General features: G+C 36.7%; 1 protein-coding gene and 1 non-coding gene across 2 annotated transcripts; both read left to right on the top strand.

Annotated features, from left to right (window-relative positions):
* Window positions 1-7,647: 7,647 nt before the first annotated feature.
* Window positions 7,648-9,537, top strand: LOC133866871 (uncharacterized). The gene is made up of 2 exons (XM_062303526.1): window positions 7,648-8,617; window positions 9,247-9,537. The coding sequence occupies exons 1-2, from the start codon at window positions 7,707-7,709 to the stop codon at window positions 9,314-9,316; spliced, it is 981 nt and encodes a 326-aa protein (XP_062159510.1). The 5' UTR covers window positions 7,648-7,706; the 3' UTR covers window positions 9,317-9,537.
* A 1,143-nt stretch (window positions 9,538-10,680) lies between these two features.
* On the top strand, window positions 10,681-10,876 carry LOC133867512 (U2 spliceosomal RNA). The gene has a single exon (XR_009900071.1). It is a non-coding gene; the product is annotated as a U2 spliceosomal RNA (small nuclear RNA).
* Window positions 10,877-13,477: the final 2,601 nt, after the last annotated feature.

The raw sequence follows: 13,477 nt of genomic DNA, 5'->3' as shown, positions 1-13,477 counted from the left end.
TATAACATAAAACGCATACTTAATTGAAAAGCAAAACGCATAACATCTTCACATAAAACGCGAGTGGTGGCCGGGTGCCATCTCATGGTCTTCTCGAATCTTCTACTATCTTCTTGTACTCTCTCGCACTTCATGGCCATTGTCAAGCAACCCAACTCCACTCTACGCCAGACCCATAACACCACTGTCCTTTCAATTGCCACCGACAGCCCACTGCACGCGCCTCCGTCGATCTCTCCTAAGCGCTGCCGTTGCCTCCATCACACGCCAACATTCGGTGCCATCCGCCAAATGTTTTTCCTCTCCTGTAAGATGCGAAGACCTACATACTTCTTCACTGCTTCGTGGTTCAAATGTCGACAAAAGGGGTCTTCTTTTGTTTGGATAGATTTTGGTTTTTTCTTTTCATTTTTTTTTTTTTAAAAAAAAAAAAAGAAGAAAAAGAAACACAATTGGAGAGAAAGGTTTGGTTTGTGTGGCATGTATGCTCTCAGGAATCTAGAAACAAAATCTAAACCCTAATCCTATTTCAAAAATACATGTTTGTTAAAGAACATACATTAAAAAACCCTAAATCATCAACCCTAAACCCTAAAATCTTAAACCCTCAGCCTTTAGGAGTGTAAACCCGAAGCTGATTTTAAACACTAAACTAAATGAAAAAGACTGAAAATTTTGCACAAGTATCAAACCAGAAACTTATAGCTGAATTCACAAAAATACGACAGCTTAATACAAAGAACTTTGGCACTTACAAAGCTAGAGGGTGTATAGTATAGTCCTGACAGAAAAACCCAAGTCCATCCCTATGATGTTACAAACTGTTTCTGTATGTGTATGTGTATTGTTTCTTCTACCTTTAATTCATCTCAACTTCCTCTGTTTGAAGATGCACCAGTGAGCAGACACAAACAAGAACAGAATTCATATTATAAAATTGTAAATCGTGTATTAATCATAATTTCTGCTATTTTCTTCTTTCTTACACTAAATTACCCACCATTTATTCATCCAAAAAACAAAAACTACACACCGTTTACCCACCAGCTTTTTATAAGTATGATTTTGTGTTGAAAATAGTTTGTCGGATCCTGAAATTTACCGAGGACTTGACTTGGCCATCTCAACCCGAAGCTTCCAAGTTTATTGTCCAATGACTAGCAAAAAGGGTATGGAGTAAATTATTTTTTTTAATAAATTAATAGCCCCTGAGCCGGTTATTCGGTTATAACCGAATTTTTTGAAAATCAATACTCGGCTCGGGCTCTAGGTACCAACTCGATTTTTCGATTTTTCGGTTTTCTGGCCGGTTATAACCAGTCCGAATTTACACTCCTATCAGCCCCTAAACCTTAAAACCCTAACCATAAACTCTAAACCCTAAAACCCTGAACCCTAAATTGACACATTTATAGCCCACTTCATAATAGTTTTTAAACACACTGATATTTTCTCCTCTTTTATGTTTCTCAAAATCCTTCTGTAGTTCTAAAAATTATTGTTTATCTCCTTGTTATAATAGAAACTTTGAAGGTATTCTAATTTAATTTCGTTTTTGTGCAAAACACAATTAAACTTGAGAGGTTTTTTGGGCTTTATTGTATCGTGTAGAAGTGTTTTATTTAACCTAATGCACACCAATTGGTCAAAATTGGTGAGGAAAAACATTTTTTTTCAGGAAAGCAACTTTCTAATGCACCATAAGATCATTTATTTTTCTTGTTTTAGATCTCTGAACTAACAATCTTAAGAAGTTATTTATGTATCTATGGCACGACGATCTGAAAGAACATTGTTGGTAACTTCATCAAACTCGAGAGGTTCGTTGTCTTTCAAAACATGACAGAACAATATGCATTTCCTTCTTCCTGATCTCAAGGCGGCCTATGCGTTAACCACACAAACCGGCTGCATATGACAATGAAACCTTGTCGAGACTCGAACAAGAATGATGCGGAAGTAGGACGATTACGAGTTATGCTACATATCACCCTTGTGTCCACCTTTTGTCCTCTCATAATTGATGTAGCTTTTAAAATCACCATTGAATTTATGATAAACCACTAATGGATTTTGATCCAATGGTGATTTTAAGAGCCACATCAATTACGAGAGGACAAAAGGTGGATATAAGGGTGATATGTAACATTACTCGACGATTACATCTGTAAATGTCACATCTACAATGCAATGGTCAACTCTCTATTTGATATAAAGACACGCTACTCATCTATTTCTCATTCATCTTCGATTCATCTCATTTTCAAATTTAATGGTAAATTTGAAAAACAAAATATAGATAAAGATGGATAGGAGGTAAAAAAATAGCATTACTCATTTGACATATACAAGAGTAAACTAATGGTCAAAGACTTCTGGCATGCCCTCGAAGCTAAGTATATGTTAGAAGACGGGACAAGTAAAGAATATTTTGCCTCTAAATATATAATCTACAAGATGGTTAATGCTAGACCTGTAGTTGAACAACTCAATAAAATATGGATTGGATTTGACAAAACCCAATAATAAAATATTTGAAGAAATCTAGACCATTTACGATCTCTTAGAAAATTAATGTCCAATAGAAATGACTCTAATCTGGCTATCAATTTATAATGGAAAAGGATGTTGGACAAGGACTAAAGATCCATTCTAAATTATTGCTCCAAAGAAAATCTTTTTTTTCTTTTTTTGTTTCCTCCTCCTCCTATTATTATTATTATTTTTATTGCCACGATGTTGACCAGGACTAAAGAGCCGTTACCTGTAGGTCATTGCTCCAAGCATTATCATTTATCATGACTTTTTTTTTATTTTTGTATCTATCTCAACTTTTCTTTGGCCATACTCTTCTAGATAAATATATTTCATGTGGAGCATGCACCTGTATGCGACAGGAATTTGACACCTAACAGATACACTGTTCTCCTTGACTTTTCGAATCCTGCTGGCTGGTCTCCTTGACGTATGGTAAACTAATCTAATTAATTTTGAGTTGAAAGAGGAGGTCTTGTTCTTGTAGACCATCCCACACCATAAAATACTTCAAAGATATTCGCTGCACGTATTGTTGCCCCCACATCTTTTATCAGGCTGACGTAGTTACTTGAATTTTAGATATGAGGGTGCTAAATAAATGACATAAATTTCTTATAAATTACAAATTAATTTTTATTAGTGACGTATGTTTTTTTTTTTTTTTTTGCATAAGAGAAACATATATATATATATTTTTTAATTTTATATGTTTTTTGCATTTTTTTTAATAGATTAAAGGACACATGTCGCTTTTAAAGTTAATTTGTCTGAGTTTTCGTACAAATTAATTAATTTATAAAAAAATTATGTCTATAAATAAATATATGGATATTATTTGAACTCTTGAAGAGCCTTCTTTAAGTATGATACTTTGAACCTTTAATTAAAATCCCCACGCAAGTTTTTGTATCCAAATTAAATAATCATGGTTATTGGTTAGCCTTTTGTCCAAAAGGATAAGGATACCCTTCTTTTCAAGTATAATGAGAAAGAATCATTTTATGATTTAAATTTTATATTGCTGCATTTAATGATATATATATATATATATATATATATATATATAATGTACACAATGTTATATTATTTAAAAAATAATAATCAATAACATGTCAACATATTCATCAAGAAAAAAAATATGAGAGGAAGAGTGAACAGACATGCTCCATTCTCTTCCTTTCTCTTTCTACTCACGGCACCTACCCTCCCATTTTCATTTTGGTTTTTTATTATTATTATTATTTGTTTGTAGGTATTTTCCGACTAAATCAGCAATTTTTGCCGTTCTGTTATGCATCCGTCCATTTACTTCCTTGTTATGCCGTTCATCTCCTCCCTGGTCATTGCTACTGTTTGCTAGTTGTGTTTTTGCATTGAATAAAAATTTTCTTCTCTTTAAACCTGCCCATGGGATGAAGGTTAGTCAAGTGCAAGAGGTTAGCTCTCATGGCCTGGATAGTTTGGTGTGAGAAGTATCTCTCACGGCCGGTTTAAATAAATTTTTAGAATATTTGGCTACCCTTGTCTTAGATCTAATTTGCTCGAAGCAGATCTGCTCTTTAACTATTTGTGCACATGGGTTAGCGAAAGATGAAAGTCATAGATATCACTTTATTGTAAGAATTTTATTTGTATCTATGATTATGTAATCTCGTAGCATGTGGCTTTGATTTTATAAAGTTTCATGCTTTGTGAAATAAGAGCTTTTATGCTCATGATCTTGGATCAATGAAATATTCCGATCTTTCGTTTAGAAAAAAAAAAAACCATATTCACCATTAAAAAAAAAAAACCATATGGACACGTGTCACTGTCTTATTGGTTTGACGTGGTGCTGACATGACATTTAAATCTATCAAATTTTTTAACAAAATTTGACTTCAGGGATCGATTTATAATTCTTGCTTACCACGAGGACATCCCATGAACTTTTTGAACCATAAGGAGTGAAAAATAATTATGGTAAACCACATAGACCAATAATGCATTTATCCCTTAAATTTATAAAATTTAATTTAGACCAATAAATAACTCATCGCTATTTCAAGTTGATCCTTATTTGGTATTCGTTAGGTCCCAAATAATAAATCAACTACTCCTATATCACAATTTATTCCCGTGCATATGAGATTAAGATTCAACTATTTTATGATCTTAATTAGATTTTATAAATTTATGGTGAGTTTGAGATTGCGATTTCATAGACAAAAATACTATTTTAAACCAATGCAAAAAATGAATCGTTTGTGAATTGCGTTTTTAAAAAATTATAATTCGAAAACGTAAAAGACTACTTTTTAAAATCACAAGGAAATTTATGTTTTTTTGAAAACGCATAATTTTAAAAACAAATTGCATCTTTTAAAATCGTTATTTTTAAATCGCAAACTCAAACGAACTCTTAATAAGGTATTGTTATCGTATAATAAATATGTTATTACATCATATGTATACCATTAAACAAACAAAATAAAATTTCAATTATAAAATAATCCATCTATAGATAGAACCTTGTTTCCGTGAGGGTGATACCCCAACTATTGATATATTTTATTATGAATATCTCCAAAATACAATATTGGCAGAACTTGCAGTTTATTTTGTTTAATTAGGAAAGACAGCTTGAATAATACAGGAAATGATGTGTTGAAAGGTACGGGGGACCCAATAAATAAATTAAATAAAAGCTAATTAAAACCAAACCCTAGTCTATTATGATTGGAAAAGAAAGAAAAAAGATATCGTTCAGTAAAACGATCTTTACCCCGCAACCCCACAAATAATTGGATCGAAATCCACTGATAAATTGAATGATTCCACTTTACAAAAGCATGTAATTGATCAATTTTAGTGCTTTTGTTTTTGGATTTTTTCCGAGTCCTCCTAAGAGACAAATGTCATGTCTTGTTGCAAAGTTTCTTAAAGGATCAAGATAAGGTATTGCACCATTTTCAGTACTCTTAAAATTTAACTCTCAACCAATCGTTTAAAATGAACTGTTAAAATCATATCAAGTTATTTAAAAGTTAGAACTTTATCTTTTCTACGCTCCTCACCAACCTTATCAACTTTATTGTTATCTTTACCCGCGTGCAATGCCACTACTAGTCTTCCATCACCACCATTATTGGAGTACAGCAATCGCTCTCCCACGCACACATGCACCTTACAGTTGCTCTGTGTATAACTTGGCATCCTTAACTGGAATTTGGGGTGGCCGAGTCGTGACTAAAAGAGATGGTTCAACTACTTCTAAGTTTTAATTGGGATATCTCAAACACCCTCAAAGTAATCAAAGGGTGGCCGACACCCATAGTGACGGTGGTGATGGGAGATTGAGTGTGGCGGTGCAGCGAAGAGGCCGGTGGTGCAGCAAAGAGGACGAGACTCATACCCATTAATCATTACTCACCAACTTTTTACTATTATGTTTTTATGGGGCCGAATCCAGCAATAGCTTAGGTGGACTCATCTTTAATTATTCAGTCCCAAACTGGAGCCATTGCTTCAAGTGTGACTCACACTTGTGGCTTTCTTGTACATATTTATTTCTTGGCTAAAACTACAGGTTGCATCTGGATATCATTGGCTACAACAATCAAATAATGAAGCAACCCACTTCAAAGACAGGGTGGACCATGCACGCTGAACTTCACTTCTAATTCAACCAAGTCTAAATCAGTAACTGCACTTTACTTTCAGACTATCAGTACGGTTCCTATAGCAGTGGGTTTGCTTTTTCCACCACTAGTTTTAACAGTGTGTCGTTATCCTCTTAAAGGCAGTGCTCATAAACTCCTGATTTCGTAATAGCGACGGCAACCCAACCATTGATTGTCACCATAAGCGGCTAGAGTCTTAGCCGATTTAGGTGGTCGTTTATAAGCCTCTAATTAATAATTATATAATAAATATGTTTTTTTTTAAAAAAAAAATAAAATTAAGGCTTAAAAAAATCTTTAATTTAGACTCCCGCTTAATAATTGTACAATAAATGTTATTTTACAAAACACATTTTAAGACTCTAATTAAGGCACTAAATCATGATAAAAGTAATTATAAATTGAAAGTCTAAAAAAAAATTAATAAATTCTGAAAAAGTCTCACTTATTTATTATTTTTAAAAGCTTCATTTTTACATTCATGAAATTAGTCCATCGTGCATAATTTTTTCTCCAACGTTTATTTGAATTGAATGTTTAGAAAAATATGAAAAGTCTTCAAAGCATATAAATTTTCATTGTTTGCATTGTGTATAATAGAGAGAATTACACCCCCGATGAGTCTTCAACGTCCAACAATTTTTTTTCGCATTATATTCTATTACAAATCAATCGTTATATAACTTATTTTCATTTTTCTCCTTATTTTTTTTTTAAAAAAAATCTTCTTATTTCATGTCTTTAAATAAAGTGATAAGTCATTCTATATCTAATATAAGTTATAAAATAAAAAAAGTTTTAAAATACATTTTACAAATAAAAGAAAGCGCTCTAATTAACATATTAAATAAAAAATATACATAATATAAATATTAAAATAAATTTAATTTAATCAATATTTAAATATAAAAAAATAACTTGTTACCTTAAGTCTCTAAATTTATCGAGCCGACGCTGATTGTTACCCGAGTCATATGCTAAATGATGGAAGGGAACCTTATTCATTTCTTAATGCTTCCTATGGGGTAATAATTCCAGTCAATTTATTTTTTTGGAAACAAAAAAAGTTATCGCTTGACTATAAAGTTTTGGAAAGCGGCAAGTAAAAATCAGACAATATAATTAACCATCATGGGATCCCAAAATCCCACAAACTTTTGTATTATCTTTCCATGCTTAACAATTAATTAAGCATTAAGCAACCACCCCCGTCGGATACGTTACAAGATATTTTGCGCTTTGCAGAAAAGTCGCAACGTGGAGGGGGACATGCTAGCCTTTTGCTTCCACATAAAAAGAAGACAAAAGCCAAAGCTCGTCATTCCTCAAAAGACAGGAAAAAAGGGAAGAAAAAAAAAAATAATTGAGAAAGAGCTGGCCGTCCATCTCCATCTGCTTCATCTAGAACATCTTGACTTTATGAGCCTAAACACCCCCCGTGACTGTGAGGGCCTGATTAAAAGCTTGGTTGCCAAGAAAATGACATGAAGACCATAAGGGTCGGTGATGATAATGCCCCTCAACCAACCTCTTCCCACAGAAACCAGAAACACACACCCTTCTCTCTCTCTCCCCCTCTCCCATTTCTTCCTCCCAGAAAAAGCCATGCTTGATCCTGGCACAAAACTACTACAAAATCGTACTAGTTCCTCGAATCATATAGGACAAGGAAGTGACAGTTATGTCGACAGTTATGGTTCCCGGGCTCGAAAAACCGCCCAAAACTACGCTAAATATAATAGCTGGAATGGGAATGGCATGGAAGTGCGATTTGTACCAGAAGTGAAGGCGGCCGATGACTCCGGTATTTGTTCGCCGCCTTTGTGGACAACAAGCCCGCCGAGAAGTCCGCCGAGAAGCCCGCAGCACCGGGCAAACCACTACCGTAGCCTCTCTCCAGCGTCAAGGACCCAAGCCATTGTCAGAGGCCAGAAGGAGCTCATGGAAATGGTGCGGAACATGCCGGAGGCGTGCTACGAGCTTTCGTTGAAGGATCTTGTCGAGCAGCCTTTCGTTGATCAAGCTCGACAGGAAAGCGTGCCGGAAGAGAGGGCTTTGTATAGGAGGGAGAGTAGTAAGAAGATGAATGATAAGAGAACACAGGGGAGAAGAAGTACTGGAGGCATAGATGGTGGAGGGCTTTACCTTAAGATGAGCTTTCCGTTGTCTTTAGGGTCTTGGAAGAATAAGCAGAAAAATGAGTCGTCGTCTGCGACAAATACAAGTGCAAAAGTTTCTCCCAAGCCTCCGGTAACGGATGGATCTGTAAAGGGTGTAGATAAGGAGTGGTGGAAGAAGACGTTTTCGGTATCCGGAGAGAGTGAAAGTGGTGGGTCTAGTAGCAATGGAAGCATGAAAAGCAGTGGCAGCAGCAGCAGCAGAAGCAGCAGCATCAGAAGCAGAAGCAGCAGCAGCAGGTATATTACAACTCACAAATTTGACACTAATTTATCTTCCAGTAACATCTACTACTCATAAATTTCTATAATTAATATGATTTTCGAATAGATGACCCCAAAAATGCTTCAATCGAAGGCTTTGAATTTTGGATCTTAGAGAAGAGCAGAGGAATCCTGTTTTTATATATCTCATTGATCAATTGCTTATGCTTTTGCAAATTCTGGTTTAGATGAAAATATTTTCAAGAGAATTCCATGTCATATGGTAGAACATGGGTCAAATTAGTTCTGCTTGTACAACTTGTAACTGTGATCAATCGGTTAGATCCTGCTCTGGCCAAACCCATTGCTCTGATTTGCTCACCGAATGAACAAATTTATAATGTGGAAGATTTTGCCGTTGGCAATAATTCAGACCATAGATAAGGTTCAGGGATGATGATTAAGTCGGTAAAGCATTCAAAGCTAATAAAGCTTGTCGGGTTTGGTTTAATTTGAAAACTCAGGTAGGTAGTAGGACTGTAGGAGTTATATCTGTCGGGGAGATTTATTTGTTAAAGGGTTTTTTTAATTAGATCATATTATAACATATCGAGACACCACTAGACCTAAAAGCTGACATTTAAGTTTTTGAATGTAATATGCAGGCATGATAATGGTGGTTGCTTGTCGTTTTTTTGCACCAAGAAAAGCAAAATCCAGACGCGGAGTAAATGAGCTGCATGGAAGAAAAACAGGAGTACAATATGAATTTTCATGTAATTGTCACTGCAATAATGTCTAGGTACAGTGGAGGGAGTATACAAGATTATCACAACAGAAGTTTGCAACTTAGTATAATTATATTCTTAACAGGTTTTCAAAGTGTGTATCTTTTTCTCCTTTTTCAGTTTCCTATATTGTGAAGCGAATAGATCGATGAGTGTTGGTTTTGGTTACAGGGCTCCTTTGTTCTTGATCACTGTCTCCGATGAGTTCAAATAGTTATTTAGGGCTGATATTTTTAAGATCCACCCCATATTGTTGTCCTCTTGGCTAAAGAAAGAGTCCAACCAAATAACCAATGACACTTGTTTTGGCTACGCCCACCCGGCCATAAAGAAAACAACCCATTGTCAAAATTAATGACCAAAAACCCATAAGAATTTTCTTGCTAAAAATCAAAGTAATTTTATTCACAGAGTCTGATTGAGAATCTCTCTTTGTATGAAAAGAAAGCTTTTACATGGTCTTGTTTGATAAAACTCCAAAAAAAAAAAAAATAACAGCACCTTTTAGAGTTTGAAGAACCTGCAAATAGAAGATTTTATTCACAGGTTGTGCTGACATGGCCTTGTATGAAGATGGATTCTAGTTAGGGTTCATGGTCTTTGTATGAAAGATTTTACAGTTTGGCTTGGTTGAACCAAAACAGAGAAAGAGAGAGCCAGAGTTTGAAGAGGAGTTAACGTCATTGACATTAACATGACATCCTCCCATTTGAAATGGGATCCCGATCCACAACAATGAACATGAAAATAAATCCATTCCTTCTGGTAACCTACCTGATCAAGAAGGCAAAGCAAGCCATTGTCTTTCTTCTACACTTTTGTCTAATCATTTTTAAAGGATAGAGCTTTTGATAAATTTGAAGATACGTTTAGAACGATCAATGGATTAAGATTTTTTAGATTTCTAGAGTATTCTATCTTGTAGATATTTCTAACTATCAACCATTGTTTTCAAATTAAACCTTCATTATTTATCATAACGATCAAATACGTACCCGATGACACGTTTGGCACGCAGAAATAGATCTAAGAATAGAATAGCTATTATGTTATTTGGTTGCGCCACCATGACCGAAATAACTATTCCTCAAGCCTACTTGCAAACAGCTTCTCTCTCTAAACAAAAGGGATATCCATGTGCCCTCATGGGAAGGGCACTTTTGCATAAGTCTCCGCGGTTCAATGCTAGGAAATTCAGGGAGCCGTTGTAGTTGGTCTTGACTCTCAAGTCTGGAGTCCCACATGGTGAAAGCGAGAAGAAGGAAAAGCGAAACAGAAGTATGTAAAGCAAAACAAAGGGTTGGGTCAAGCATATCTTTCTCGGCCTTTTGGCTAAGATCAAGTGTAGTATCTGTTCTTATCAGTTTAATATCTGATACGTGGCCCATTGGGCCACATGATATTAAATTTAGTTTTTTAGGGGGAGAGCCCACCACACTAGCTCGCTACTGGGCAGCTCGAGCGTCGCCCATGCGTTGCACTGCAGCACGGGCCTGGCGCACCCCACCCAAATCAAGTCAACGTTTGTACTTTGCAATCTTCTCTCCTACTTGGAGAGGTTTTAGTAATGTTGAATATGTTGGTGGTTAAGGTGCATTCAGAAATTCATAGCTAAAAGGCCTTGGCTAATTGAGCTGAATGTATAAACCCGCAGGAGGGCCCAATGGTCTTTTTCTCCAAGATTAGAGTAGTGCTACATCTGGGCTAGGCTGATTTGTCCCATTAGTGTTTTTTTTTTTTTTTTTTTTTTTTTTTTTAAATGCTTAAGGTACTTAAGAGCATTCACAGTGGGTTATGTATAACCCATTGTGAATCTATAATAGCTAATAGGACTCAAAAAATGATGCTCCATCGGATTACCCATCTGCACACTAGGATAGATTGAGGCTGCATTGGTGAACAGTACAACGCTATCTGTAGCGTTATACTGTTCACCCATCTATCTTTTTTTTATTGTTATTTCCGGTGCCAAGTTGCTTCTTTTTCTTTCTCTTTTTTTTTTTTCCTTTTCCCTCTGCCTTTTCCTTTCGCTCTCTTCTCTCCCGCTCTTCTCTCGTCTCTGCGTCTTTTCCCTCTCTTCTCTCCTTTTCCCTTTGCCTTTTCCCTCTCTTCTCTCGTCTCTGCGTCTCTCTGTCTCTCAAGGTCTGCTCTTTCCCTCATCTTCTCTCTATCTCTCAAGGTCTTCTCTCTCTCTCTCTCTCTCTCTCTCTCTCGCATTATGGTCTCTCTTCTCTGTTTTCATCCAAGACTCGTGAGGAAATCGTCAAAATCAGCTGAGTTTTGTCAAAATCATGTTGGTCGCAGAGAGTGAACCTAGTTTTTAGCCGTATTACCCATCCCCTTCCCGGCCCCTGCTTCCCGTCGCACCAGAGAGAGAGAGAGGGAGAGAGAGCCAAGAGTCTGAGAAGAAGAAGAAGAAGAAGGTGAAAGGAGTTTCAACCCCTCTTTGTTCGTTTGCATCTCATGTAAGTTTTTGTGATAAATGTTTTCTTTTTTAAGATTAGTCCATTTCTTTTTTGGCTTATTTTTGATCTATTTACCAACAAGCATATAATTTTTATTCTGGGTACTACTTCGATGCTTATTTGCTTTGCTGAGGAAATGTGATGGAAAATAACAGAAAAGTTGCGTATGAATTTTAGTTTCATTGCGAATAAATGATGGTATATTAAATGGTCGATACAAAGAGATCAAAGAGGCCTGTTATCTGTTTGATAGTATGTCATAGAGAATTTTGTGAAAAAGAGAGCTGAGTATGAAAAATATTGGCCTGGTTTTAGAAAAGGAATACAAAAATGCACCGAATTAGTTCATATTGGTTTACCGTCGTGAGAGGAGATAGGTAAGTTTTGCGTCCTTGCGTCTGAAGGGGCTCTTGGTTGATTGAAGAACCCCAAGATAGGATTAGTAATGGCATGCTGCTCTCTCATTCGATTGCTCGTGCTGTTTTTCACTCTTTCAGGTTTGTTGCTATTTCGTTTTCTTCACTGCTTTGTTGTATTAGACCGTTTGGTTCCTGAGAAAGTTCGGGGAAGAAAGAACGGATAAAAGGACGCAAAGGATAGTTTAAGTTCTTGGGTGTTTATTTGCTAAAGATTATGCCCATCTGGGTGCAATTTTTTTTTTGGTTGAAACACAAGCAAGTATAAGCAGAGTGGGTGTTCTGCTTTTCTATCTTTGCCTCTGTTTTTCATTTTAATTAACAACTTTTTTTTTTTTTACTTGAAAGGGAGTTTATAGTTTAGGGTTAAATACCCTATTGGTACCTGAGTTTTACGTGATTTTAAATTTAGTACCTCAGTTTTGTTTTGTATCATAGGTGGTACCTGAATTAAGGGTAAAAACCCATTTAGTACCTCTGTTAGATTTTCCGTCTGAATTTTAACGTCTCGCCACGTGTCAACCGCTGAGGTTGACACATGGCAATACATAAAAAAAAAAAAAAAAAAAAAAAAAAAAAAAAAATTAAAATCTTTAAAAAATGATTAAAAATAAGAAAATTTTAAAAAGGAAAAAAGAAGAGGGGTGGCTGAGCCACCCCCCTTGGCCACCATAGGGGTGGCTGGCCACCCCCATTTTGGCCAAGGAGGTGGCCCAGCCACCCCCTTGGCCGGTCTGGCCAGTCTGGGGTGGCCGAACCACCCCCCATGGAGCCACCCCATGGTAGAAAAAAAAAGAAAAAAAAGAAAAAAAAATTATGGGTTTTGGCCCTTGGGGGTGGCTGAACCACCCCCTAGGGCCATAGGGGTGGATCGGCCACCCCTAGTCCGGCCGGTCTGGGGGTGGCCGAACCACCCCCATGGCCCTAGGGGGTGGTTCGGCCACCCCCAAGGGCCAAAACCCATCAAAAAAAAAATTGAGGGTTTGCCCTTGGGAGTGGTCGAACCACCCTCTAGGGCCATGGGGTGGCCAAACCACCCCCGTGGCCCATGGGGGTGGTTCGGCCACCCCCAAGGGCCAAAACGCATAATTTTTTTTCTTTTTTTCTACCATGGGGTGGCCGAACCACCCCCTATGGGGTGGTTCGGCCACCCTAGACTGGCCAGACCAGCCAAGGGGGTGGCTGGGCCACCGCCTTGGCCAAAATGGGGGTGGCCGGCCACCCCCA

Source organism: Alnus glutinosa, chromosome 4 (assembly GCF_958979055.1).
Source record: "Alnus glutinosa chromosome 4, dhAlnGlut1.1, whole genome shotgun sequence".
NCBI classification, from domain to species: Eukaryota; Viridiplantae; Streptophyta; class Magnoliopsida; order Fagales; family Betulaceae; genus Alnus; species Alnus glutinosa.
Note: the sequence above shows the minus strand (reverse complement) of the source record. Positions and strands in the feature narration are given on the sequence as shown.

Bases quoted from the DNA above. Each gene is read 5' to 3' on its own strand.
- LOC133866871 (XM_062303526.1), top strand. From the start codon at position 7,707: ATGATAATGCCCCTCAACCAACCTCTTCCCACAGAAACCAGAAACACA. The intron at 8,618-9,246 runs GTATATTACAAC...TGTAATATGCAG, and splicing joins AGCAGAAGCAGCAGCAGCAG to GCATGATAATGGTGGTTGCT.